Source organism: Cryptococcus neoformans, chromosome 4 (assembly GCF_000149385.1).
Source record: "Cryptococcus neoformans var. neoformans B-3501A chromosome 4, whole genome shotgun sequence".
Lineage (NCBI taxonomy): Eukaryota > Fungi > Basidiomycota > Tremellomycetes > Tremellales > Cryptococcaceae > Cryptococcus > Cryptococcus deneoformans.
In genome coordinates this window covers 1596481-1623980 of record NC_009180.1, presented here as the reverse complement: position 1 = coordinate 1623980, position 27500 = coordinate 1596481, and the positions used below count along the sequence as shown (strand labels likewise).

General features: G+C 47.8%; 10 protein-coding genes across 10 annotated transcripts in view; 6 read left to right on the top strand and 4 right to left on the bottom strand.

The window, feature by feature from the left end:
- The window catches only part of CNBD5680 (hypothetical protein), a gene marked incomplete at both ends in the record, with an annotated part of 2313 nt that extends 883 nt beyond the window's left edge, over positions 1-1430 (bottom strand). The window contains 3 exons of the mRNA XM_770521.1: positions 1-818; positions 866-1103; positions 1150-1430. The exon at positions 1-818 is cut by the window's left edge and continues 883 nt beyond it. Of these exons, the coding sequence (XP_775614.1) occupies positions 1-818; positions 866-1103; positions 1150-1430 (1337 nt within the window). The remainder of the gene's footprint in view (positions 819-865; positions 1104-1149) is intronic.
- A 1670-nt stretch (positions 1431-3100) lies between these two features.
- CNBD5670 (hypothetical protein) lies at positions 3101-5058 on the top strand (the record flags this gene model as incomplete). The annotated part of the gene is made up of 7 exons (XM_770520.1): positions 3101-3338; positions 3390-3672; positions 3724-3950; positions 3998-4308; positions 4367-4643; positions 4695-4882; positions 4936-5058. The coding sequence occupies 7 exons, from the start codon at positions 3101-3103 to the stop codon at positions 5056-5058; spliced, it is 1647 nt and encodes a 548-aa protein (XP_775613.1).
- Positions 5059-5862: 804 nt separating this feature from the next.
- On the top strand, positions 5863-6945 carry CNBD5660 (hypothetical protein; the record flags this gene model as incomplete). The annotated part of the gene is made up of 5 exons (XM_770519.1): positions 5863-5901; positions 5973-6020; positions 6138-6239; positions 6306-6784; positions 6864-6945. 5 exons carry the CDS (start codon positions 5863-5865, stop codon positions 6943-6945), a joined length of 750 nt encoding a protein of 249 aa, XP_775612.1.
- A 297-nt stretch (positions 6946-7242) lies between these two features.
- On the bottom strand, positions 7243-8370 carry CNBD5650 (hypothetical protein; the record flags this gene model as incomplete). The annotated part of the gene is made up of 6 exons (XM_770518.1): positions 7243-7309; positions 7420-7526; positions 7627-7695; positions 7754-7795; positions 7848-8257; positions 8316-8370. The coding sequence occupies 6 exons, from the start codon at positions 8368-8370 to the stop codon at positions 7243-7245; spliced, it is 750 nt and encodes a 249-aa protein (XP_775611.1).
- Positions 8371-9158: 788 nt separating this feature from the next.
- Positions 9159-11227, top strand: CNBD5640 (hypothetical protein; the record flags this gene model as incomplete). The annotated part of the gene is made up of 3 exons (XM_770517.1): positions 9159-9452; positions 9516-9661; positions 9721-11227. The coding sequence occupies 3 exons, from the start codon at positions 9159-9161 to the stop codon at positions 11225-11227; spliced, it is 1947 nt and encodes a 648-aa protein (XP_775610.1).
- A 388-nt stretch (positions 11228-11615) lies between these two features.
- CNBD5630 (hypothetical protein) lies at positions 11616-15782 on the bottom strand (the record flags this gene model as incomplete). Its single annotated transcript, XM_770516.1, has 17 exons — positions 11616-11744; positions 11802-12402; positions 12461-12758; positions 12808-12837; positions 12885-13028; positions 13100-13189; positions 13250-13325; positions 13384-13480; positions 13518-13596; positions 13653-13823; positions 13889-14060; positions 14121-14996; positions 15042-15128; positions 15181-15317; positions 15373-15492; positions 15576-15587; positions 15650-15782. The coding sequence occupies 17 exons, from the start codon at positions 15780-15782 to the stop codon at positions 11616-11618; spliced, it is 3252 nt and encodes a 1083-aa protein (XP_775609.1).
- Positions 15783-17401: 1619 nt separating this feature from the next.
- CNBD5620 (hypothetical protein) lies at positions 17402-18099 on the top strand (the record flags this gene model as incomplete). Its single annotated transcript, XM_770515.1, has 3 exons — positions 17402-17557; positions 17609-17778; positions 17832-18099. 3 exons carry the CDS (start codon positions 17402-17404, stop codon positions 18097-18099), a joined length of 594 nt encoding a protein of 197 aa, XP_775608.1.
- Positions 18100-18651: 552 nt separating this feature from the next.
- Positions 18652-20288, top strand: CNBD5610 (hypothetical protein; the record flags this gene model as incomplete). Its single annotated transcript, XM_770514.1, has 4 exons — positions 18652-18700; positions 18739-19254; positions 19302-19613; positions 19660-20288. The coding sequence occupies 4 exons, from the start codon at positions 18652-18654 to the stop codon at positions 20286-20288; spliced, it is 1506 nt and encodes a 501-aa protein (XP_775607.1).
- Positions 20289-20519: 231 nt separating this feature from the next.
- On the bottom strand, positions 20520-21976 carry CNBD5600 (hypothetical protein; the record flags this gene model as incomplete). The annotated part of the gene is made up of 6 exons (XM_770513.1): positions 20520-20770; positions 20815-20887; positions 20937-21455; positions 21497-21668; positions 21717-21776; positions 21816-21976. 6 exons carry the CDS (start codon positions 21974-21976, stop codon positions 20520-20522), a joined length of 1236 nt encoding a protein of 411 aa, XP_775606.1.
- A 512-nt stretch (positions 21977-22488) lies between these two features.
- Positions 22489-27414, top strand: CNBD5590 (hypothetical protein; the record flags this gene model as incomplete). Its single annotated transcript, XM_770512.1, has 13 exons — positions 22489-23136; positions 23188-23385; positions 23442-23535; positions 23600-23726; positions 23793-24004; positions 24079-24355; positions 24426-24518; positions 24572-24679; positions 24731-25480; positions 25529-25670; positions 25723-25821; positions 25882-26813; positions 26916-27414. The coding sequence occupies 13 exons, from the start codon at positions 22489-22491 to the stop codon at positions 27412-27414; spliced, it is 4179 nt and encodes a 1392-aa protein (XP_775605.1).
- Between the last annotated feature and the right edge of the window lie 86 nt (positions 27415-27500).

Here is a 27500-nt window from a genome sequence, read left to right as displayed (position 1 = left end):
CGGCGACGAGATTTTTTATCTCGAGGCATGGGTGGCATCGGGTTCGGTTCGACAGGGAGATTTGGAGGGATATTTATATTGGCAGAGTTATCAAATGTAGTTTGTTGGTTCGCAAGGAATTCCACAGGGACCGCTCCAATGTCTTGCTGTTTCTCTCGCTTCATCCGTTCTTGCTCTTTCCTTTCCCTCTCCTTCTGTTGCTCTTTCTCTTTCTTATCCCCGCCGATCGCCGAACTCCACGCCTCTCTTCCTTTTCTCTCAGACCTTCTAACCAACTCCGTCTCAAGCTCTTCTTTCACCTTGATCATCTGCCGCTCAACCTTGTCCATCGCAGCCTTGACAAACACCCTTCCCAGCTCATCCCCTCTTAGCAGTTCCCACTCTCCCCCCAACTCTCTCATCTCCCGTTCTAGTTCCTTGCCCATATACTCAGGTGTAGCCAGCATGTACCGGCTATAAGTGATAATATCGGGCAAGAAATACCACGGTGCGGTGTGCGGGGGTACAGCGTCGGAAGGCCAGGTCGAAGAGGAAGGCAAAGCAAGAGTAGTCATCTGGGGACGTTGAATCAAGCGCATGTGAAGTCGATGTCGTTTGTCATGACGATCTCCCGAATCGAGCCTTTTGGCTTCTTCGAGTGAAGCTTCGAAGGCGTCACTGGTGGCATGCGTGGAAGACTCTAACATTGCCTCTGCGTCGAGATACTTTACACTCTTGAGCGCATTTGACTGGACCATATCTCCACATATCGGGCATTTCGCAGATTTCGGAATGTCAGAGAGTTGGATGTAGTGTAGAATACAGGGAAAGCAGAAGATCTGATCGGTGTCAGCGTAACCCCCTTCTACAAATAAACAACACTTACATGTCCACACTTCGTCATCCTCCCTGCCACTGGTTTGCCCAAGCAAATAGGGCACATCCTCCCCCGCTTCTCCTCCTCCATCCGCCGCCGCCGCTCTGCTGCTTCCTCGCCCATCTCCTCCAAATCATGTGATGTATAACCACCTTCAGCATGCGGCTCGGATACATACCCTTGAGCTACTGACAGCGCGCTGAACGTCGGGACAAGTATCTGCAAGATGTTGGGCCAGTGTAACGATCTACCATACACGTGAGACTACGTTCTACAGCCAAGTGGCAACTTACATATCTGGATCAGCGAAATGCGCTCCATAAGACAACGCCTCGCTCGGTTTTAAGACAAACTTGAATGAAGCATTGAGGTACTTTTCTCTACTCAATACCCCACCTCGCCAGCCCTCGCCACCTTTCCTGCTCCTGCGTGGTGGACCAGGGACGCCAGAGCCGGGGACACCCGCGCCTGATCTTGCGCGTGGCGGAAGAGAGAAGTTCAGCCATGACGCCGGGTCGGAGTCCATGTTGAGGAGAGGTTTGGAGCGAGATTGAGGATGGGTTGAGGGTGGCATTGTAAGGGTAGAAAGAGGTTATGAGAAGAAAGAGGAGCTGAAGAACATTACCAGATACAGGAGTGAGCAAGGAGTGGAGGGAATGTGGTTGGTTGTGGTGGAGTACTCCTACGGTAGTAGGCGGTTTGTAATAATGCACGTGTGCGGTTCAAATTGTTTATTACAAAATAATTGATTCCGTTAATGCTTCCAGGTGGAATTTGATTACAAAAAACCACCATTTCCACCGGCATCGCCGTTGTTATTATGGTTGCTGTTTACCTGATGATGAGCGTTTTGAATTGAAACTTCAGACCGGCCACTGTTCCTTGTTGTTCGTTCATGTTTAGTCTAGGATCACCTACCGACGACGGTTAGCAAATTTTTCAATGTTCTTCCCACGTCTCCAACTTGACACGCCCACAGTCTTGAGTGACTTTCCATCTGGTAAGTAATCGACATCATTAGGCTCGTCATATTAAGTAACCAGTGAACCTGAAATCTGAGATATATCACATAATGTAGCTAAGAAATACATCTGACAGAAAACTCTTCATTAGTATAACGGTTAGTATAACCGCTTCTCAGTATCTGGATCTTCCAGTCATGTTCGCGGTAGACCAGGGTTCAACTCCCTGATGGAGAATTATCTTTTTTCTGTACATATTTGTTACATATGTTCGGTTGGTCCTGCCACTTTTTGCTCCGCCACCATTACAAAATGTAACAACAATCAACCAACACGCTTGAAAGCGTGGTCCTCCCAGCCACTCAGTGGTATTCGTAAGTATCGAAGCTGCAGTATGACTGAGTACCCAAAAAAATATCCAAGTATACGCATGCCTGGCAAAACCAGACAAACACCTGGGGTCCCTGAGAAACCGATCTAAAAAAATACTGAAAGAACATAATAATTAAATAAGTAAATTTGAAATGGATTTGGGGATATTATTATTTGTGACAAGATCTGTTGACACCAAAAACTCTCTTTTTCCGTACACCGGACCTGCGACCGTCTTCGTATTTGCATAACTATTCTTTGTTGCGTTGTTGTCGAAATGATGGTACAAGGCCAGCAGAAAGCATGACTAGTGTTTTGGGCAGACGTCACACGACCGACGTTTGCCATTTTGCCAGACAAAAGCACTTTTGCCGGGAGATGAGCAAGAACGTTGATATTTTGGGCGCAGGCCAGATCTAAAATAGGGGATGAACGAATTTCGGTCGAGACGGAAGGACCGCAGGCTTGGCTCGTCGTCCGTCGGTCATAAAGCAGGATTGTTGCATAATGGGGACCCGTGAAGATCGATTCTAGAAAACCCCCATACACCTACCGTACATCCATTGCACCTGCGTTCTGACCACCAATAAGCAGCGCCTATACCCGGTACACAAGACCGCAACCAACACCAATCGCATCCGTGCCCATTGCAGATCTGGCACTCCTTTCAATCAACTGTCACCATTGGAAAGAATGCACTTATCGCACATAGCCCATCTCTGGCGGCAAAGCAACAGAAGATCCTCAAGAGGTGTGAATTTAGGATGTATAAATACTACCCTATCGATCATCCTCAAAGTCCCCATTGCTGTCTCGTCGTTCAGTTTTAGTCAACATATTGTGGGCGTCGTCTCTTAATACCACGCTCTGCCTTGGATCCTAGTATCTACGTACGCTACAACAATCTACCATGTGGTCCAAAGTAGTAACGACTGCTTTGTTGGCTATCGCTCTGGGTTCGGTCATCGAAGCCGCCAGTGATCCCTCCGCTCTGCGTGGTCGAGGACCAGCCGCTCTTGCCGCAAAAGAGGCTAAAAAGGAGGCTCCCGCTAACAACGCGTCGAATAGTGACGCGTCGAAAATGGAAAAATGCCGTGCATTCCTGGAGAGGCACCCAAAAAGGAAGTTTTACAACAACAGAACTTCCGGTATGTAGCTCTTTCTCTACTGACTACCAAAGTCCTTACAGTCTATTTCAGAATTCCTCATCGAATCACTTCCTGAGGTCCCATTCGACCTTGGTGAGGTTTACAGCGGCCTCATACCTATCGATTACAACAACCAGTCGGAAGCCCTCTTCTTCGTTTTCCAGCCGAAATTGGGAGAAGACTCCGATGATCTCACAATTTGGCTCAACGGTGGTCCCGGATGTAGCTCTCTAGAGGGATGGTTCCAAGAGAACGGTTTATGGACTTGGCAACCTGGAACGTATGCGCCTGTTATCAACCCCTACTCATGGGTAAATTTGACCAACATGCTGTGGTGAGTCTTTTTCACCAACTCAGTTCAATACGAGCCTTATTTGTGGTGTAGGGTAGAGCAACCTATTGGCACTGGGTTCTCAATCGGTACGCCTAAGGCTACGACAGAAGAAGAGATTGCCCAGGACTTTATCAAATGGTTCAAGAACTTCCAGGATACCTTTGGAATCAAAAATTTTAAAATTTATGTCACAGGAGAATCATATGCAGGTCGCTATGTACCCTATATCGGCGCGGCAATGTTGGACGCGCAAGACAAAACATATTACAATCTTTCTGGTAAGTGGTAATGCATTTCCAGCGTAGCATTGTATTGAATCAAATAGGGGCCCTTATGTACGACCCTACTATCGGCGAATCTGTCTTTGTGCAAGAACAGATCACTACTTATCCTTTTGTCGAAGCCAATGCCAACCTTTTCAATTTTAACAAAACTACCATGGCTGAATTGAAAGATCTTCACGAGTTCTGCGGCTACAAGGAATATATCGAGAGGTACCTTACGTTTCCTCCGACTGAAAACCAGCCGCCTCTGTTTTTCGATTACTATGATTTAGATAACATAACGTGTGCCATCTTCGACATCGTCAATAATATGGCTTTACGGATCAACCCTTGTTTCGACATTTATGAAATTGTGAGCTGAAATAAATGATTACCTTTTGGGTCTTGTCACTAATCGTGATTGTATACAGAATCTCATGTGCCCTCTCCTGTGGGACGTCCTCGGTATGCCTACTCAGCTCAGCTATGCCCCTGGTGGCATCTACTTCAACAGATCTGACGTTAAAGCCGCTATTCACGCTCCCGAACATATTGACTGGACTGCTTGTGCAACCAGGGCGGTCTTTGTTGGAGGCGTAGAACAAGGACCTCAAGGTAGGGGTGACTTGTCATTGGATCCTATCCAAAAGGTCTTGCCTCAAGTTATCGAGGCTACGAATAGGGTCTTGATAAGTAATGGTGACTATGGTAAGTTTTACTGTTCAAACAAATCTTACACACTTCTGAATTTCGTTCCAGATATGGTCATTATCACCAATGGCACCCTTCTTGCTATTCAGAATATGACTTGGAATGGATATCTTGGGTTCCAGTCACCCCCCTCGGAAGACATCTTTATCGATATTGTCGACACCCAGTGGTCATCTATCTTTGAGAGTAACGGCTTCGATGGATACCCCGGTCCTCAGGGTGTGATGGGCATTCAGGTGAGTCCCCACTACATGTTCTGATACAATAAAATACTGACACATCAGTCTAGCACTATGAGCGAGGTCTTATGTGGGCTGAAACTTTTCAATCAGGCCACATGCAGCCTCAATACCAACCGCGATCTTCTTATAGGCACCTGCAGTGGCTCCTTCGTCATGTAGACAGACTCTAAAAATCTCTTCTATCCACCTGGGTTTTGACTGGTTAGTCCTCCAAGCTGCAGTGCAGTTCATTTTGAAAGCTTAGGAAAATTACTATTGGAATGGAAGCGAAGATTATGCAAGTTGTTTTATCCTCGATCGGGCATGGCGAACATTTTGTTTCTTGTTATAATTATGGCGTTGTAACCGTCGATACATGTCTTATCCGTTATGGGGCATACTGCAGGGTCCTTGCGGTAGTTCTCAGCACGATAACAACTTACTCATCATTGGCATCCCATGCAGCCGGTAGAAACCTGCACTAAGGATTGATAATGATAGTGATGTAGTAACAATAAATAACGCACTTCCAGGAAGATACAACGAAACTGCCGGGCACTGAACATCATCCATTATTATCCACCGTCGAATGCTACGTGAGATGAACAGGTAATAGGTTGAAAGTTCAGGATCCGTCAGTAACAGTAGTTTAATAGAGTGACTTGTTGGAATTATCAATTGTCCACCCAATTATCGCTGCTGCCCTTGATAACCAGAAACCAGATGAGACAGGAACAACGGCATCAGCAGACGGAAGAGGATTTTTAACCGAAGTGACGGGAAACGATTCAAGAAAGTTGAGGCTTGATGAGGCTCATGCGAACTCACAAACTTACGTAACAGTTTACCCAGATCCCCGATGAGATGACGTCCAGGCTGGCCTCCACTTGTGTTCGTCGTCTCCCACCAGCGCTATCTTTGTTGTTGATTCATTCGATCTTTGTCTTGATTAATTATATTTCCTTCAGCTACTAACAAAAGTACACATATACAAGATGCCTATCAGATACATTAGTCAGAAACTCGCTCAGCAAGTATGTCTGGTCACCATAGTGGTCGTTAGCTGTACAAACCCTCCCGCTGACCTTACGTTTGGGATACCTAGATCGATGTGGAGCTCATGTCAGCTTCTGGAGCCTTCTCCCTTGATCAGGTAAGTCTCCTCATCACATTTTACCTCTCCATTCCATTTGACCGTAAGGAAAATGAATCGAAGTTCTGAATGATACGTTGAAAATGGGTCGAGAATGTGTCTGACACCTCGTTGCAGTTGATGGAGCTTGCTGGTCTCTCATGTGCGCAGGCTTTGGCGAAGAGTTTTCCGCCCACGAAACATAAGCATGTGATGGTTGCTTGTGGGCCTGGTAATCAGGTACGCGTGCCACTTTGTTCTTTGCGTCGAAACTTGGCTTTGGCTGATCAAACTACTTTGTTGTAGGGTGGAGACGGCCTCGTAGCGGCTCGACATTTGCACCATTTCTCATATACCCCTACCGTCTACCTCCCTAAACCCTCTTCCAAAGAATTTCTCCAACGCCTTGTCAAACAGTGCGAAAACCTCAATATCCCAATCCTCAAAGACGTTGACGCCTTTCAAACCGAACTCGCTAAATCCGACGTCATTCTCGACGCCATTTTTGGATTCTCCTTCCAGCCGCCATTGAGGAAGCCTTTTGATCAAGTGTTGAAAGCGATCAAAGGTGTATCAAAAAAGATCCCGATAGTTTCGGTGGATATTCCCTCGGGATGGTCGGTGACGGATGGTCCGCAGCCGCTTTGGACGGAGGAGGATGATAAGGGGGGGAAGGAGATGATAGAGACATTTGAGCCGGAGGTGCTTGTAAGTTTGACGGCGCCGAAAGAGGGAGTGAAAGCGTTTAAAGGGCAGCATTGGCTTGGAGGAAGGTTTGTTCCAGAGTGAGTTCTTTCTTTTGTTTTTCATTTTTGCATTGCAACTCGGAGTGAAAAGAGATAGATGGGCTAATGAGTATGGTAGCGAGCTGGGCAAGAAGCACGAGCTTAATATTCCACCTTACGAAGGGATCGATCAAGTTGTCGAGCTTCCTCGTAATCACTGAATCCAGCGCTCGAAGCTGTAAATCCATTACAAGCTTGTATGTGGAGGGGGGTGACATGTGAAGTTGTACAGATAATCTGAGAATAATGGATGAAGAAATAAACAGTAGTATTTACTTTTCTGATATACTTGATGCGTAAAGATGAGTAAATTGTATGTCTTACAAAGTTGATGTCTTGAGATGGATGGCGTGGAAATGAGAGAAGATGGGATGAAGGTCTAGTTTCCGTTGCATTGATTTGAAGCCCATATTCCTCCGTTACATGATATCTTTTCATACCACCGATTGAATTCGAGTTTAGATTTTCGCCTTGGCACTTTCTTCCTCCTGCTTCAATCTTTTCAAAGCTTTCTTCCCTGCGGGCCTACATCATAGTAAAAAGATTGAAAAGCCGTTAGCACAGCTAGCTCTTGAACAAAGGGGAGGACCACAGAATGGTTGAATGCTGTGGTGGGTCTAGAGAGCTGAACTTACCTGGAAAGTACAGTGTCGTACCATTTCTTCAAGTTGGGACCGACTTTGAATCCCATATCAGCTCGCGACCCACCGAGGAAGGAGTTGATGGCGAAGAACATCATGAACTAGGTTAATGATGGTCAGTTCTATCTACCTGTTGGTTCGTTGGTTTGGTGTTGGACGGATCGTAATCATTCTATGTTATAGAAAGGGGCAGGAGCTTACATCGCCCTCTCCGGGCTTGGAGGTACCGGAGAAGAATGGAGCATCTTGTTTGGCGAGGAAATTCTCTGCCTATGGAAAGAAAAGTTAGTAGCGCATTGATGAAAGCTTGTGTTGTAAGGGGACATACAAAGTCGATAGTAGACTGAATGTTAGGTCGGAAGTACCCATCCTACACGATAGAAATTAGCCGAGAATATCAGAAGGCTTGAAAATTGACCCACTTGGAGCCAAGAAGAGTATTTTTGGATCCCCTTCTTCTCATCCTCTGACATCTCCGGCAACCCAGGTACTTTCCCCGACAACCACCCTTGGGATGTCGCACCAACAGTCGCCATCCCTTGTAAGAGATTCATCATACTCGCTTCTGCGAAATGGCTCCAAAACACATCATCATTAGTGTTCTCTACCTGAACATCAATCTCTCCCTTTTGAGCGGCTTGCTGGACCTCGGGAAGAGAGAGGAGAGTGTGAATGATATATGCTGATTCGGTGAGGAGCTTGTCGTCAAGAATCAAGGCTGGGGCGCGGCCAAGAGGGGAGACTTTATGAAGGGAAGGAGGAGCTGAGCGAGTGGGGAGACGGAAGTGGACTCGAACGTCGTATGGGAGGTTGAGTTCCTCGAGAGTCCAGACTAGATGCTTTTAGCCTTGCGCAAGGAGTAACGAGACGAAGAATGGAAATGGACGTACAGATCCTGTCTGAGCGGGAGAGGTCGAGGTGGTGGAGGGTGATTTGGTGAGGCATTGTGGAATATAATGGGATGAGACAAGGTAAATGTAGGAATGGATTGAAACACGCTGCAACTGAGCCATGCCACCCCGCCATCGCAAACGACTCGACAGTTACCGGGGGCCGACGGGCGAGTGCGTCACACGGTGGAGCATCTGCTGATGACATCATCACTTTGCCACAGAAAAGTGGAGTAGGCTGTTATCTCCGCTCCCACAGCCTCCACTTTCGGACACCGCGAGTTTGAAAACAGCGAAAAGTTTGTTCTCGTCCGTCTGAACGAGAAATGAGATCTTTTAATAATTAAATAAGAACAAGCCGGTTCACTTCGCTTCAAGGATATAAAAAATTATAGCGTTCTTACAAGGACAAAAATTAATAATTCTCCATCAGGAAGTTGAACCTGGTCTACCGCGAACAGGACTGGAAGATTCAGAAACTGAGAAGCGGTATACTCTAACCGTTATACTACTAATGAAGAGTTGTTGTTAATAAATAAGCGCAAGTTTGTATAGCTTAGTTATTTTTGGTTGCATTTTGATCCCACGTGTTGGTTACTATGAGAATGCATCAAAGTATATTTGGCAGGTGGGCATGTCGAGGGTAAGATATGCAAAAGCATTACAAGGACAAGCTGTTGGACGGCGTTGTTGTTGGGAGACCAAAGACAGACGACGGAACGATGATCAAAACTAGAAGTCCGTCGGCGCTGATTTTTGGACTTTGCAACATATATATATTCTGCCTTTTTACTCTTTCCTTGTTGCTCATAATAACACTACCTCCCTAGTATATCCCATTAGATGCTGGGAAGGACATCCAATACTCTTCGTGCTGTACCTCGCTGCGCCCCCCAATTAGGGAGAACTGTAGCACCAGCGCACGCCGTTTCCCGACCTCTTCTTGCCTTTAGCTTTTCGACATCTCGGAAAATCGATCATCCACATCATGCGCAGATTATTCCATCACTGAGGAATTACGCGACCGAAGCTTCCACTGTAGACACAACGATAGAGCCGAAAGTTGTCCAGGAGGACGCTAGTCAAGAAGAGGAGGCCACAGAGGATGTCCTAATACCGCAATTATCCTCATGGACCGTGAGTGCTTTCTCTCGTTTTTGCCATTAGCAAGACAAACTGTAGAGCTGACCAAAGATATAGGGGCTGGGCGTATCCCTTCCTATACTGAAACAACTTGCGAAGGGCTTTCCGCATGTGCAGGACCCTACCCCTGCACAGCGGCTCTTCCTTTTGGCGGTGCTTTCAGGAAATGAAGTCTATCTGAGAGATGCGATGGGGCGTGGCAAGTAGGTCTTGATACTGTAATAGGGAGACGCTGTCGGTATGCGCTAATTCATTTATTTAGGACACTGGCTTTAGCAATAGCTGCTTTGGAACTCGCCCTGCGTCCATCACCCCGGGGTAAAAGCAAAGGTAATAGCCCAAAAGTCATGATTCTCGTCCCAACTCCCCACCTCGCCCATCAAATCTTCTCCCACCTGCAAACGCTTTCATCATACTCCTCTTCATCCTCTTCCTCGCCTCTGTTTTCCTTGCTCAGTCCCAAGACGTTGTTGGCAAAAGGCGAAAAGTCCCCCGCATGGGCGTTACCCGATACGCCAATCATCATCTCCACCGCCAAGATTGCCGTGCAATTCAACCTCGACACACCCCAACTCACTCACATTTTCCTGGACGAACCAGATACTATGGTTGGATCCCTCCCCTCTCGACACGCAACTTCTCGGGACCTCTACCGACACCCTCTGATCCGTCACCCCCCACCTATTGTACACGCCATAACCCAGCTTTTGGGGATCACGATCACCCGTGATGGAACGTTAGATTTTGCCAAGAGACGGAATGGGATCAACACTGTTTGGACGAGTGCAACGATGGGTAGGGAGTTTAAGCGGTTTGTCAAGACCCGTGGATGGGTACGGAGAGGTAATAGAGTTGTGGATCTGGATTTCTCGCCATCGGCGTCGGATAATAAAAGATTGATTAGAGAGAGGTTGTTACAGGCGATCGGCGTATCTCCCAATGACGGCCCACAGTTGGGTAAATCCGCCAAAGGAAAGGGGGAGAAAAAAGGGCAAGAACAAAAAGAACCGGAACATCATGTCATTCTCATAGACCATGAGACAGGCGATTTTGCACCTCTAACCCCTACGTCTGACCTTACAGGCTTCACGTCCCAACCAAAAGATCAGCTGGCTTCCTCGTCATCCTCATCGCAAGGCTACATCCTCGAAACCCTGGCTCTTCTTCACGCTACGTCCCCTCCTCCGCCGGGAAAATACGCGCTCGCCCTCCCTCCGGAGGGTACGTCTCTCGATCAACTCGGAGAGGCGTTGGCTTCGCTTGGCGTGTCTACTTCGCTCCTCACGCCGGAAGTGTTAAGAATCGGTATCCCGCCCGTGGCGGAAGGTGTGGCACCGCCCATTTTGCTTGCGGCGAGATCGTCTGTAACAGGTTTACATCTGCCACAGCTGCAGACAGTGTATATGTTGGGAGGGCTAGATGTGCAAGGATTGTCGCAAGCGCAGAGGAAGAATAAGGGGGTAGGGGAGAGAATGGGATTTTACGATACTGTTACAGGACGGTTGGGGAGGTTGGGTACTGATGCGGTGGTCGATGCCTCAGTTGGTGAAGGTGGAGAGGGAGAAACACAGAAAGTGGTTAGTCTCGTGCTGGCAGGGAGTGAAGAACATGATAAATTGGCAAAGATGTTCTTTGGAGATGCCAAAGGGAACAAGGAAGACGGGGAGATTGAGGTTGTTAAAAGGAAGAAGCTTTCAGAGTGGGATATGGAGAGTTTGAATCAGATACTGGAGCAAGAGCTTCAGGATGAAAGGACTAGCACAAACTAGAGGGTGGCAACAAATCATAATCGTTGGCAAATGCATAGTCCCTTCTCATAAATGAAGATTTGAAGGGCTAGAAAGAGAATTTGGTACTGTGGTAATGGTCAGAAGGCTTGCTATAGTCAATTCGAATGGCAATGCTAATCGCTGGATTGTCCTGTAATGAATAAACAACAAGTACTGTTACAGCAAGTGCATAAAGGCTACAGTAGCTTGACAGTCAAGTTCGAAGGCTTCAATCATCGGTTGAAATCAATTGAGGATGGTAGGTAATCTTGATGTTCTATCAGACATTGGAAATCGATGTGGACATATCCCCCTACGCGATCAAATGAAGAAAGCTGCATATTGTAGAAGCCAAACAAGGTGCAATTCGTTCAAACTCAGGTCACGTCTAGAGGGCTCCACCAACTCCGGGTGGTACAGGTGCACTGCTGCCTTGACCAACTTCGCTAACTCCGATCGCACTTTGATCAATGTTGCTAGACGCCCTTCCTCGTTCCCTGTTGTGGAAGTACGTGGACTATGGCTTGTTTAATGACCTGTGCTGTAAGGATACGAGGAGGAGAGTGGTACTTACAGGAGACTCTGGTTCATCGTCTTCCCAGACGTTACCTTCCTCCGGTAACGCGATTGGTCCCGTACCAGCCCTGTAAGAAGACTTCTTCAGTGTTGGTGTGCTGCGGGTGTTTGGAAGGGAAGAGGTGGGTGAAGGATCACCCCATGGGTTGGTGGAAAGGCTAGAGGAAGGGTATGATTCTTGCTGGGCATGCGAAGGTGAAGCCCCTGATGAGTGTGCTGTATCTGATCCCCCATGTGTCCAACTTTCTGGTATCGCCAACGTCTCATGACTCCCTTCCATACTTGCCGCTCCATTTCCGCTGATACCTTCGTCCCCTCTATGTCCTCTGAGGCGCTTCACCACTTTCCTTCTCAAACTAAGCACGACTGCTTTGGTACCCCTGCCTTTATGGCCTTCTCCATCGTCTTTACTTATGGCCGGTAACCAGGGTGTTGGCAAGCTTCCGTCTAAAGCCGGGTGAGCGTATCGCCGTCGGCCAGTGTTTAGAACACTGTAGTAAAAGTTATTCATGGGTGGTTGGGAGTAGTCTGTTCGGGAATCGGAAGGCGCCACATAGAGTGTTTCGTCGTTCATAGCGTACCGACGGTGATTAATCATGCTAAGACGGTCGTCAGCTGTAAATAGCTATGCACATCCTCAGGAAAGAAGGCGTTCACCTCTGGCTTCGACTGACACTGTCCACGCCCAGAATTCCATGAACCCCTTCGCCTCTCTGAACCTCACATATGCTGCTAATGGCCAGATACTCGCTTAGCGGGCCGAAATCTTGCCACATCATCCAGCTTTTCCACAAGGTATACACGATGAGGGGAACCATAATCGCAGATGCCCAGAAGTATGTTCGAAGAGAGAAGAGGCCAGTCATGAAGAGCTGGAATATGATGAGGGCCCATAAAGTTCGAGCAAAAGTGATTCTCCAAGCTTCACCGTTCGATTCGTAAGGCTTGAAGTAGACTGTAACACTGTTAGTGACCGACGTTACTCTTTTGTGATATACACTCACTAAAGAGAAGCTTGTATTTGAATACCAAATCTGCGCACAATCAGCAATCCGCATCTGTCCCATGCTTCAATACTTACATGCCATAGCAAAGTAAATAGCCCCGAAAATCAGTATCAGGGGACTCATTACACTGTATACCAGAGTAATAGTGAACACCAGTAAGGCTTGCGGGTACACCCAGCCATAATTCAGCATAGGCGGTGCATTAGCTTCCGCATAGTCTGCAAGTGCAATGTAGCGTGAGTTTTGATTCACTGAATGATTAGATAGAAACGATAATGAGGATACGAACCTCGTGGAGTCTTCGTCCAGAATGCTCTGGCTAAAGCGAGAGAGAATAGAGGACCAAGGTTAAGGAGCTGGAGGGGCATTAAACCAAGAGCTAAGAGGAGAAAAGTTATTAGCATTTCGTTCAATTGATGGCAGTCTTGAAAGTGTTTACCCTGAAGCATGACATATGAGACCATGAAGTTTCTGACATTCGATCCTTGCAATGCCCGAGCGAGTTTCTCGGGGATCTACGGTCGAAACTCAGTATGCACCATTCTATCCGTGCTCAAGAAGGGCCACGCTTACCTTCATAGGGGTATCAACGAGGTCTCTGACCAATGCCCAATAGGTAGAGGTTAACAGGAAGATGAGAAGGACGGAAATAAGGAGAAAGAGGTGATACCTAGATCGATCCAATGTCAGTCGCGTAACTACGTCACGAGGTGAGGTCGACATGCTTCTTCATTAAAGAGTATTCTGTTGCACTCCTGCTCTTGAATGCCTGCATATAACTTAACCCTGCATCAAGCCACTGTCATTAGAAGTGCGTCCACAGGGGCAGAATTCCCACTTACACTCCAGCAAGAAAGGCAACAATCCGTTGAAAGTAATTAAAGCCAATGATGGCAACGAGTTCTGCACGATCGCAGCAAGCCTTGGTGAAGAACCAATGAATCTAGCGAGCCAAGGCATGATCTTTTTAATCTCCTCATAGGACATCAATGTTGCCAAGGAAGATACCGGCACTGCATTGTCGTAAGTACAGCTCGTACAATCATCTAGCCATGATCCAGTTGCTTATGGGACTTACCAATCCAAGTAAGGATCAAGACGCCCATTATGCCCATGACGATAAAATCACGGATTTGGGACTCCCTAATACTCATTGAGACGTGCTGCCATACGATATCGCGAGGTTCGGGAGCCGGTGTAGTGACTGCCTGGGAGTGATGCGGGTAGTGCGTTACCTGACATGCAACTTGCTACAGTTTGCCATGGGTCACTTATGATTCAAATAAAATCGAGACTGATGGCCAACTTACAGCATCGCGGGCATCTTCAAATGTCACAAAGGCGGCATGCGTAGCGCCAAATCTGCCGGTCCTCCTCATCTCTTTCACTTCTTCATCGGCAGCGTTGAACTTCTTCTCCCAATGCTCAATCGCATCGACTTTGGTACCAAACCACCGGGGTCGGAAAGTAGGTCGTGGTCGACTGGTTTGGATATGGACCTGAGCGTGAGGATGGGAATTGGCCTCAGTGTCTTCAGAGGTACCGTATGTTTGGGGAGCGGTAGATAATAAGGAGGCCGTATCGTTGGTTTCACTATTGTCGACATCCACCAACATGCCTTCTCTGGTGCCTTCATGTTGTCCTTGGGGGGTGCTCTTGCCAGAGTAGATATGCGGGTCATAGCCTGATCCTTTCTTCGCGGGGTTGCCCACCCAATCAGCCCATGCTTCCTCCATTTTTGTCAGAGCCAATGTTCTCTTTTCCAAGCCGCGTTGGAGCGGCTCCACATCGCGGCAGATGTTGACACTTTCCACGTTAAAGTTACACGCCTCGAAATACTCGGCCAAGGCGCGGTCGCCACGCAAATGGGTGGGAAGCTTAGTGACGAGGATTGTGCGGGCCGAGATAGAGTGAATGAGCTGTAATCCAAATGCTTGGCGAGATAGGACAAAACTGTGAAAGTTCTTGTGAAAGAATGAGAGGGAGAGGAAAGTGAAGAGGTAGGTGAATATGAGATGGATGGTAGATGACGTAGTAGGGTCAAGAAGGAGATCGTACAGGCTACTTCTGGCATGAGGAGATGTGGTATTGAATAACTGGTGAGGGGAGAAGGACGATGTCCCATTCCATGCCAGAGTATCGTTGTTACCTGGTTGCTCGGCTCCCGAGTCTGTTGATCCGTGTCTCTGCTCTCGTTAGCGGCTGCAATGCGGACTCGATGATAGACTCACGAAGAGATTGAGCGGTATAAGAACAACCAGGGCCAGTAAAGCTGATACCCCGAAGAGGCTCAAGCACATTCGGTAGAAGTGAAGCAACTAACCTAATATAAGCTTTCGTCTCGTATAAGGCCATACATCGGCGACTTACAACAGCGGCATCCAACCCGACAGTTTGAAGGACGGTGAATTCGGACGTCTTTAATGTTGGCAAAATCCAACCAAAGAACCTGTTTGTACTGGGAGTATAGTGGGCGTCTGGATCATGAGCAGATATAGGCGAAAAGTCTACCCATAGGTTAGCCGTTCGGCTCTTATCGCAGACAAACTCAATGACGACTACCTTTGAGCTTTGTTCTCCCCATATATACCATTTCCCATCTAGTTCTCAGAAAACAGAAGAGCAAGAAGCTTGTTACACCGATTGATAATGACAATGCTAGCTGAGTAGAAAACCATGGGCCTAGTGAAATTTAGTCAGCGACTGCGACCATTATGTAGATGACAGTGTAGCACCGGGGGAGCTGCGCTGTGAAGGCGACATACCATTAAATTTCTCTACAAAGCGAGTGAAATCAGCCAGGTTACAAACAGTCATATGGACTATCTCATTGACTCACGTGTAGGTCCACTTCCTGGGGGCAGAGGTGATGTGCCATTACCACCATCTTCACCCGGTTCTCCAAAAATCGGCCACCCGCTATCGCTGTCTCCATTTTGAAAGACGGACAGCCATGCTGCCATGGACGCCATTTCGGATGTTGTGTAATGCGACAGGACACGGTAAGTTAGTGATGAAGCACAGAAGTACAAATAATTGTTCGGCGGACAAAGTGGGATGTTCTGACGGAATTGACAATGGAGAGACGCCAACAAGGAGCCCCGCAAATTCATCTCGTCACCAAACTTAAAAAACCGGCGGTAAAGTAAACAGCGGTGAATATCCCAAAAACATATATATGTATAATTCAAATTTGCTATTTTTAGTGTTTTTTTGGCTTTATTTTATTGCTTCTTCTTTCGTAATTAATTATCTGTTTTATGTAAGAGTCCAACCGGAACTCGTCCTGATACCCACCGGCCGAATTCTATCGGTCAAATGGGAAACGATATATCCCAAAGCACTCTGCATCAGGTCGAAGCTTATCAGACAACGTGAACCATTCCTCATCGACGTCTTCTTCATGCACTTTGATCACATGATATGCGGGACAGATAAAGAGAGGCGATATCATGGACTTATCCTGGTCCTTGACAACCCTGATATGCTCGTACAGTGGGTGCAGCAGAAGGAGGGTTATCATCACAGCCATAAGTTGACAGCGAGGAGATCCCAGATCTCAGGAAGATAACACATGTCTTTCCAGTCGACAAAGACTCACATGGTCAATCCGAGTTCGCCCAGAGGACTGTCAGGCGAGTGCTTATCGGTAAGGTGAAAAACATTACCGCTTAGATACCCAACCAGCTATTTTACTAGGATTCAGTGTCAAGTGCTGAACACTTCTCTCTCCTTTTCGTAAAGGATAATAACCTTGGCAATCTGCTCTTAATATTTTTTGGGATTCTCCAACGCCTCCATGCAAGCCAAAATGCGTTGAAAGGATGTGGCCGCCTCCTTGGCATGTGCTCATGCTTTGTAGAGGTCTTGACAGCCCAAGTAGAGAGAGTAGATGAGTTCTCTTTTGCTCTCTAACATCAGCCCTTATTGAAAGTCTTTCCTCCCTCATGTATTGAATATGATAAAGAGCAACCTTGTCCATCTTATGAGCACCGATGCGGGGTTGTTGGTGAACAATTTACCACTCCCAGCAATAGAAAGAAGGTTGTCGGTCTCCACCGTCAACATGTGCGTTTCATCCTTGAGCGCCTGCTTCGTCGCCTGGTACCCCCTACAATCGCCGTTAACAGCCCTGACCGGCCCGAAGATGCAGCTCATCATCCTGATTGATGCGGCTGGAGAAAGGAAGATTTAGAGACGCGTAGGAAGGAACGACGAAGTTCTAGGCAGGAAGAAATAGAAATATCCTACAACTTCTAGCGGTGAGAGATCATTTTTAGCCGTTTCACTATTCACGTCAGCCAATGGAGGCGTGGTCGCTTGGATCTCTTCTACGGCTTTCTCGTCAGACCCTCCTTTAGTTCCCCATTTAACTACCTCTAGTAGCTCTTGGCAGTGCGCCTAAAGAAACGGAAGTTGCACCAACATCGCGCCCGGACCACCTTCCTCGACATATATATACCGACGAATTCAAGATTCTTTTCTCTTCTCTTCCTCACCAACAAATCTTTTTAATCTCTTCTCTATAAACACATTCATTCATTCTTCTAAATATTTGTGTTCTATAGCCACTACATCAACTATTGTCAAGATGCGTTTTACTTCTATCATCGTTGCCGCTCTTCCGCTTGTCGGCTCTGTCTTCGCTGCCCCCTTCGCTGAGAAGGATTCTATCGCTTCTTCTCCCGACTTGGTCAAGAAGGAGGTTAACGTCCTCTCTGTCGTCAATGAAGTCCAGTCTAGGGTTGTACGTCATGGTTTGGTCGGTTCGGTTTGCTTTTGTTGATGAGCTTTACAGAATGCTGCTGCCGCCATGCCCCGCCAGTCTCAAGCGGATGTTGAGGCCTGTCTCAACACTGTCATTGATGCCTTTAACTGGTGCGGTGGCCAGCTCGGTATTGACGTTTCCGCCAGCGCCAGCGCCAATGCCGGTGCTAGCATCCATTACTTGCGTCGTGAGATTATTGCGTAGGCCTTTTCATTTTGGTAGTCATTGCCGTTGTATTAACCTTGTTTTACAGCCGTGATGACGACAAGGAGGCCGTTGCTCAGGCACTCTCTAGCGTTGTTCAGACCGTTAATGTCGGCATCGTCCAGCAGATCCCCAGCCAATTCATCAACATCCCTGGCGTCTCCAACCTTGTTAACCAGCTTGACATTGCTCTCAGTCTCATCCTTAAGGGTGTTGACGCTATTCTCGCCGGTGTCCTCTACCTCGTCAAGGCCCTTCTCATCGATGTTGGCATCATCCTCGACTCGCTTCTCGGCGGTCTCCTTTCCATCCTTTAAGTGTTGGAGCCAGCAAGACGTGCATACCCTCTATATTCGGTAACGTAGTATTACGGTCAGTTGAAGCCTATTCATAGTTGATGATGTGATGCATATTATCTTTGTATACTGTTTCTCGATTGTTGCTAGAGTACGCTTGCCTTTGTCGATTTTGTCCAATACGGGTCTGTCTTACTGCAACGAACACCGGCACTAGGGCTGCAGTTTGAGATGATGTTTTGCGGGTTAGAGGAAAGACGGAAAGCAACAAGCAAGGATTAGTTAAAGCTACACAAGAACCAGCAGCAGACCACTCACAAGCTATCCGTCCGCCAACCATGAAGTGCCATCGAGCGAATGATCATCAACAAATAACAACAAGTATGTCAGACAAGCAAGTAAATGACGTACTGAATCATTGTTGGGCCAAACTGTCGCCCCCGAGATCCGACGTATACCAGGCACCGCACTTTGTGATGAGGTGGAGGCTCAGTACTCAACTGCTCCTTAATCGTCTCACGTACTTGGTCTTTTACTCTTACTCCTCTATTCCTTTACAACTGGTCCTCCACAATGAGCCGCCCCCTCCGAATAGGGTTTATACACCCAGACCTTGGAATAGGTAAGACTGATTGACTCGTGTTATGCTAACTCGGCAAGGCGGGGCAGAGCGTCTCGTAGTGGACGCGGCTCTATCTCTCAAAAACAAAGGCCACCATGTCACGATATTCACTTCGAGGCATGATCCTTCTCGGTGCTTTCCAGAGACTATAGATGGCACTCTTCCAGTCCATGTCCTCGGATCGTCCCTTCCTCGATCATTCCACCCCAAATTCCCATTCACCATCCTCTTCTCCATCCTCCGATCCCTTCTTCTTGCTGTCCTTCTCCTCACGTCTCTTCTTTTACCCGGTCCGCTATCCATTGCCAACCCTCTTTCGCCTCTTCAAGGGTTCGATATCTTCTTTGTCGATCAGCAAAGTGTTGCTGTGCCGCTTCTGAGGTTTGTTAGCGGGACAAGGATCGTATTTTACTGTCATTTCCCCGACAAACTGCTTAGCGGAGGATGGGAGATCGATGTGGGCAAAGATAAGGCCGTGGTGGAGAGAAAAGGTGTTGGCATACTGAAGCGCATGTACCGGTGGCCTATCGACAAGCTCGAGGAGTATACGACTGGTGGGTTGTCCGCACATTCATTATGCCGTGGCTGACCAGTATGACAGGTCAATCGGACATCATCATCTCCAACTCTGAATTCTCTTCTCGCGTTTTTGCCCTCGCTTTCCCTTCTCTCGCCCAGAAACCTCGCCGAGTGGTCTACCCTTGTATCGACCTATCTTCTTACACATCAACTTCTTCTGATGTCAAGGATGGAAGCGTCAACCTTATTCAATCCGATCGACCTACAATCATTTCTTTTAACAGGTTTGAGGCGAAGAAGAATGTGGACCTAGCCATAAGGACTTTTGCAAAACTTCGTGACGATGATCTCATCTCAAAGGAAGAGTTTGGAAATCTTCGATTTGTCGTTGGCGGTAAGTCATACTACGTTTTGACCGTTAAGAAGCTAATTGCAACCAGGGGGGTACGACCCTGATCAACGGGACAATGTCCAAACTCTTCTCCACCTCCAAAACCTCTGTACTAACCTCTCCTTATCACATCATACCATTCCCTCTTCCTCTCCAATCTCTCCCAACACGCAAATCATTTTCCTCCTCAACTTTTCCTCTGCCCAGCGCGCCCATCTCCTTACTTCTCCTTCTACCTTAGCGCTCTTGTACACACCCACCAACGAACATTTCGGTATCGTCCCCATCGAAGCCGGGGCCTGCGGATTACCCGTATTGGCATGCGATACCGGCGGTCCGGTAGAGACCGTCGTTGATTTTTCCATCCCTTCCAATGCTGAGAACGGCACGGGTCTCCTACGACCACCCCGAGCTGAAGAATGGGCACCAGCGTTGACCACTCTCCTCCATCTCTCTTCTTCCCAACGCTCCATTATCTCTCAGAGTGCTCAAACCCGTATCGCCGAAAACTTTTCCTTGGCTACGATGGGGACGCAGCTTGAGAAGGCTTGTCGGGATGCGCTAGCGATGGGTGATTTGCATGTTCAAGTTGGGGATAAGCTGATTTGGGGTGGACTGGGATTAATGGGTTTTGCAGCGGGTGGGTTGGGCGTTATTTGGATGGTATGGGGGGTTTGAGTAAGCTCATAGATATATTGTTATGCATATGTCCAGTTATATATAGACTGCTACTTGAGTCTCCAATGAGAAGCTGCGTGGTGGTCGCAGAAATGTAATGCAAGGGGCGACCGGCATGCCCGGCCTTTCAATAGGCTAAAGCAACTGAGACACATGCCATACTGGACGGGCAACATCCTGCTTGAAGAAGCCAGCTATTTCCATCCCATGTAATTTGGCAACACGAAACACCTAGCTGGACGCTGGAGGTAAGAACGACCATATTTTCATCGTCGAATCTTTAATGTTGCCTATCGGAGTAGTCATACCCCCACTACCCTCGTTCTCAAGCCCTGAAGCTGAGTCATCTGAATCTGAATCTGATTGAGAGCCTTCATTCGATTCGTTATCGAGCGTTGAACCTGAAGCAGTCATATTTCTGGAGCCTGAAGATGTTAAAAGGAGAGGGTAGTAAGGGTGAAGTTGAACAGAGCTGACAGCGTCTTCCTTGACCTCAGTAATGTGTAAATACAAGTTGGGCGCTCACCATTATATAGTTTTTCCTCAAACACAACAGGCACCTCCGGACTGATGATATCCCAGACCTTGACTAACCCCTCCTACAACTGGTTAGAATGTCATTATAAATAATTAATAGAAAGAACACACCTCATCACCACTCGCCAGCCATCTGCCCCAAACATCTATATCAAACCATAACCTCTGATTTGTCCGCCCTTTTCTCGGGAGACTATGCAGCGGCTGAGAGGGGTTACGGATATCATATACTTGGATTACATCTGATCGCCTCGAAGCGACAAAAAGAAGGGTTGGGTTGAGTGGGTGGTACGATAATTGCGTCACACCCCCAACTTCCAGTCCACCCAACCATCCTTCCAAATCCCCGTCTTCCGTGTACATCCCTACGGATCCATCGTACCCTCCAGCAACAAAGCTCCCTGTGGTGTCAGGTGCAAAAGCAAGTGCCGAGATGATTCCTTTCTGCCCATCCTTGGACGACCTTGTGAAAGTGGTTTTGAGCCGGGTAGACGATGATGAAGTGAGATCAATAATCTCGATGAAAGAAGAGCAGCCGCAATATAGCTTAGAGAGTGAGGGGTGAAAGGCAAGACTGTACGGCGATATGAATTGCTCTCGATGGTCTATAATGGGGTAGCTCGCTCTCACCTGAAGTCTGTCAGCACCAACTTCCATTTAGGCTGACTTACATTGCCGGTCTTCGCATCGATAAGCTTGACAGGATTGTCCCTTATCCCAGCCACAAAGCAGAAGCTCTCCGGAACCAGAGATGAGGCGGTCGGAAACCATATTGATGACGTTATACTATCGGGCTGCTTGAATTGGTGGGTGTCGAATGTACCGAGGCTGGTCTCACTCAGGCTGGAAGATATCAGCGACCGTACGCAGTATTAGTAGACGTAGACCAACGTGTGTATGCGAAACAAGCGATCCTCCGTAGTTGTAAGTACAGCAGACCCATCTGGCGACCTAGATATTTAGCTTAAGATCTTTGATGGTTAAACGTACCATCTGGCAGACCTCCAAAAGTTGTTTTCGAGTGGTGAGGAAAGGGATGCTGCATTTATGGAGGCATAGAGAGAGGCATTGTCGAAGCTATATTCTGGTGGCGCATACGCTTGCTGCTGTTGATTTTGATCTTGTTCTTGTCCATGGTGCTGTTCTTCCATGTTATATGTTCAAAGTCATCGAAGAGTTATTGAAGAGCCGCTGAAAGTCACGCATGACATTGACGAAAACGCGTCAACCGCGAACAAAAAGTAATTTAGTGGATCTTATCATCTATCTCTTCATCCCAAACCCTTCCAATGGAGCAGCTCGAGGTCCACGACGACATCTTCGCCGCCTATCATATTCCCAAGATCTCTACTCCATCCACATCTTCATCAAGCACAGTTTCCAGCACACGGGCGCAAAGGGGGAAGGGAAAGCAGCGAGCAGCGTCAAGTGAAGTCGACGAAGAAACACATGTGGCGACGCCAGAAGAGTGCGTGCCATACATCGCTCATAGAGAGCTCTAAACTTATCCTCACTGGGCTGTAGAGAAGCACGCGGCAGCTCTGGCAGAAAGAAGATGGCTGGGCAAAACAGACAAGTACGCCTCTATACCGTCGTCTGTTAATGGTCAAGCTGACCAAAGACTGATCTGTAGGAGGCCGGCATGACTCGAGCGAGAGCCAGAATGTCAAATGTTGTAAACGGATACTCCCCATACGGTGCGAGTCAGAGGAAAGGAGCGGCCTCAGGTCGATCAAGTCTTGCGAAAGCCGTACCACAAGGCGAATTCTATTCCAACCCCAAGGCTTCCGGCTCGCGAGAACTCAACACTCCTACCCAACAGAACACCCGTGCCAGCACCTCAAATACCCGCTCTCTGTCAAGGAATCAACTACTCGCTAATGCCCGGGGCACTCATTCTGCTGGCTTACATGACGATAGTGATGATGCTGAGGGATCCCCGGTACGAAGGGCGTACAAGCCTGATGAAACAGAAGATGATGTCCCTGTTCTTGTCGAATTACCGAACAAAGAACCCTCCAGTGCCCAACCTACAAGACGCACAGGTGGAGAGCAAGGGACAAATTCAAATCCCTTCAAAGGCAAGGGGAAAGCTGCAGATGTATTCGGGAATCATCGCGACGCCCGGCATCCTCAACCTTCTCGTGCGGCCAAAAATGACGATGAAGTCGAGTATATGCCGCACGGGGAGGTCAAAATTACAAAGGAGATGCGTGTTGCCGAGTTAGATATGCTTACGAAGCAGGTGACGCCGAGGTTTGGGCAGAGGCAGCGGCGACCGATGAATAACAAGGACGGAAATCAGGTCAAGGTACGTTGATGAGCGAGAGCTGCTGCGTTGTTATACTGATATATGCTTTAGATTTCAAATCGTGCGCCAACCCAAGTTCTAAAGAGTCCCGGTGATTCTGTTCCACTTAATTTCAACCTTGCATGGATCTCCCCAAACACAATCTTGCGGTGCACCGGGATAACGTTTGATGGAAAAGAGCTGAGGTTGGCATGTGAAGGCGGAGGCTCATCATGGAAAATTGATTTCAAGAAAATGATCAGTATACAGGTTCGTAATACAGTCAACTGTCCGCGATATTCTAGCTTAGACTTGGGGATATTCAGTTGTGCACAAGCCAAGAACATCCTTTCATTTGTTTCGAAGTGAACCCCAACGACACCGATCGTGGTTCATTCAGTAATCTTTTGGACGGAAAGAGTACGTCTGAATAAACGCGTATCCCGTGATCTCCTAAACCTACAGCTAACTACTCTATTTGTAGAACTGAATTATGAGGGCACAGTTCAACTTTGCATAAAGCCTTCTAAATCATTGCAAACTGCTCAAAGGCTCGATACGTTTTTGTCACGATTGAGATCTCAAGCGGTTGACCGAGTCGACGAGCTAGAGTGAGCACCATTTGTTTTCATCGTTTTCCCCATATGCATAACTAATGGGATTTTGCGAATGTATAGCCAAGCATCTTGCAAGCTGCTCTCCGAGTCGTGCAACTCCCAAGTCCTCGATACTAGGGCCCGTCATGAAGCTCAGCGACGTGTTAAAGCGGCGGAAGCAGCCGAGAAACGGATTGCAAGTCGGGCCTCTTCCCCCATAGACTCGTGGCCGTACGGAATCGACGATAAAAAAGAAGAAAAGGAGAAGAAACCTGCCGCCAAGGGAGGTAGAGGTAAAAAGAAAGAAGAGCAAGGAGATCGGAATCAGAGTAAACTTAACTTGTACTTTTTTTCTCCTGCCAAACAGCAAGGCGTGTTTTGACGATTTTGTGCAGCGCCCCTCAACCTGTTGTGCCCGTTCGTCGGAGTTCACGTCGTTCGACTAACAAGCTCATCGAAGAAATTTCCTCTGACGATGAAAGACCTGTACATGTCTCCAAGGAACCGCCACCAGCGAACAAGAACGAGTTATACTTCTGTTACCCACCAACGGAAAAGGCTGCGGTGAGCATCACACAGGGCGATAAGTACAGAGTAAAGGTTGGCGAGTTCTTAAATGATACTTTGCTGGAATTTGGTTTAAGGTGGGTTCATCGCTTCCTTCTATGAGAATCTGAGATCGCTGTTCAGAAAGAGTGCTTATTGTGAAAAAAGGCATGTGTTGAGTCAAGTGACCGATGCGAGAAGAGAGGAAACTCATGTTTTTAATTCGTTCTTCTATGGTAAACTGTCGAACAAGTCGAAAGGGTAAGACAGCTTCCTATAACCACAATTGGAACCGGTCCTGATGCAGACTACAGGAATAAACCTACACCTGAAGGCTGGCCAGCGTACAACTCCGTCCAGAGGTGGACTCGAAATAAGAATGTTTTTGATAAGCGGTTCATCATCGTGCCAATCAATGAACAGTATGTACATTTATGGACTTGAAACATTTAGACTGAAACAATGACTGTTAGCTTTCATTGGTACTTGGCTGTCATAATCAACCCTCGAGGTATCCTTCGGCCCCGTGCTCCAGAACCTGCCCTAGAAATCTCTCGTCCTAACACACGCGCCACAGCCGGAAGTATGGTTGGTGGAAGTCCTGGGCATCACTATTCAGAGCTTATGGAAGATCCCAAGATCGAAGCTGGACCTGAACTTTCCGCAGAGGCACAAGCACACAAGGATGCATCGCTCGAAAAAGAAAAGGGAGCCCCTGGTTTACCTTCTGCGCAATCCAATCAGTCTCCCAAGCGATCCCTAGCCCAATCTCTTACGCCTCCAAAAACTCGAAAATCTCCTTTTTTCCAGTCGTCACCGCTAACGCCTGCACCAGAAGACGGCAATGGAGAGTTCCCACATCCAGGAGATCAGTCTGTAGATCCACTCGATGTCATGAGCCAGCAGACAGATACTGAGAGGGACGAAGATATAGAGATGAAGGACGTGCGCAATGGAGTGCAGGAAATTGACTTGGGTGGACCACCCAACTCCAAAAATGAAAAGGATGGAAGTGGTGATGAGGGAACTGGGGGTTTTATTGTCACTCCGACACTGCTAGCTATGCAGCAGCAGCAGAATCAAGTTGAGAAGGGTGCCAAGCTACCTATGGTTACCACTGTGGTTGATGATGACGAGGAACAGGCGAAAGCCAAGGCAAAGAATTCAGCATCAGCGAAGAAGGGGAAGTCCAAGGGACAAGATGCCAATTTTGAAGACGGCCGGTGAGTCATTAATCAATTTTAACTTGATAGTAGCTGACCCAGAAGTAGTACATGGATTATCACCTTTGATTCTCTCGGAGGCGCTCACAGGGCGGTTGGCACCAATCTTTCAAGATGGTTGCAGTATGAAGCTAAGAATAAGCTTAATATTGACTATGAGCCTGAAGACGCGCAGTACTGGCACGGCAAAGTAAGCATATATGAGCTATTATGCAGAACGTAGCTAACGCAGGCTATCAAAGGTACCCCAGCAAGGAAATTTTTATGACTGTGGCTTGTTCGTAGTCCATTATGCCAAGCAGCTTTTGCAACGGCCTGAAGAAGTTCTCTCTTTCGTACAAGTAAGCAATCAGCATCACAACCACCGATAGCCCATTGTTGACAAACCAACTTCTTACTAGCGTCGTCAACCTCCCGAATGGTCACCTGAAGTTGGTGAATGGCGCGCCGACCTTGACAGGTTTTGGCAAGCCTCTGAAACCAAAAACCTCCGTATATCCTGGGTCGTAACCATGGATGACCTGGCTAGCGAGTGGGGGAAGGTCGAAAAGGAGAAGCCAAAAGCGGCGGATGATGCGGAGGGCGAAGGGGATGCGAGTCAAGTCGAGGAAGTGACCAAGGAGGAAAGAGAGGCGGAAGCGCGTATGGAGAAGGAAGTGGAGCAGGAGTTGAAGCGACGGCAGGAGGAAATCGACAAGGGCGAGGGAGGAAAGGGAGAAAGAGAGAGAGATGGAGAAGGCGACGAAACTAGGGAGGGGTCAGAAGCGACGGAGAAAGACATGGAGAAAGAACAACCTCCAGATGAAAATGCCGAAGATTCTGAACTTCCCCTTCATCCCGATTTCGATCCTTCCCTAGACCTCCAGCTCGACCCCGAATTCGACCATCCAGAAAACTCCACATCTACACCTGTTACCTCCCAAACTAAACAAATTTCTGCTTCCGCTCACCTCGAGCCGGCATCCCCAGATTCATCTGCTGTTAGCGACGCTTACGCTGAAAAGGGTACCAGCACCGTCGCCGATGCTGATACCACAATGGAGAGTCAACAGGACGATGCGGCTATCAACTGGGAGAGTCCTATACCGATCAAACCGGCTCTAGACTTCTTCGATCAAGATCAAGCGACTGCAGAGATGGAGCAAGAAAGTAAGATGAATGGCGAGGTAGCCATGCTGATAGATGATGGCGACCTGGTCCCTTCCTCACCCTTGCCATCGCAATCTCTGCGGACTCATATTTCTCCAAGTCATGGGACCCATCTTAGATTTGAAGAAGAAGACGAATCGGAAAGTGAAATGCCTGGGGATGAGGTAAAGAAGAAGGAGAAAGCGTCAGTTTTGGTCAAGAGTCTGCGTCAACAGAAAGAGGAAGAGGAGGAGAAAGAAGAGGAAGAAGAAGTGAAGAACACAGTCAGACCTTTGCCCCGCAGCAGCCGTTTTTTCGCACCTTCCAACGACTCTACACCTCATATCACAAAACCTCCTTTCAGATCATCAGCTGCCAAAAAGCCCAGACACCATGCAGACAGGGTGAGTAGTCCGATTGACGATGGGCCATTTGCAGGTTTAAGCGAAAGCGCACCAAACGCCAATTCTAGATCGAGGTCGGGGTCCATTCACAGATCGGCTTCAGTCTCCAGAAAGGCGTCTGACACAACCAGAGACGACGGCGAGGACAGGGTCAATGAAGCTGATGAAGACAGACTGGAAGGCGAGCGAGAGAGTACAGCCTCACGCGTGTCGTCACCCAAGAAGCTTGCCCCTGCTAGCACATACGCGCCCACATCTGCAAGAAAGGCGCCAAAGAGAGTTGCAGGAAGGAATGATGCAGAGACTAGGGCCAATAAGCGGACAAAGGGAGGAAGTAAGGGTAAGGGAAGGCCGTCCACGGGTGCATCGAGGGATGAAGCTATCGAGTTGGATTCAGATTAGTAGAATCAAGTTCTCATAAAACAAATTTGTATAATGTAGTAAGCAAGGTCATTTGTTTGTTTTTTCTGTGCACTGTATCTATGCAT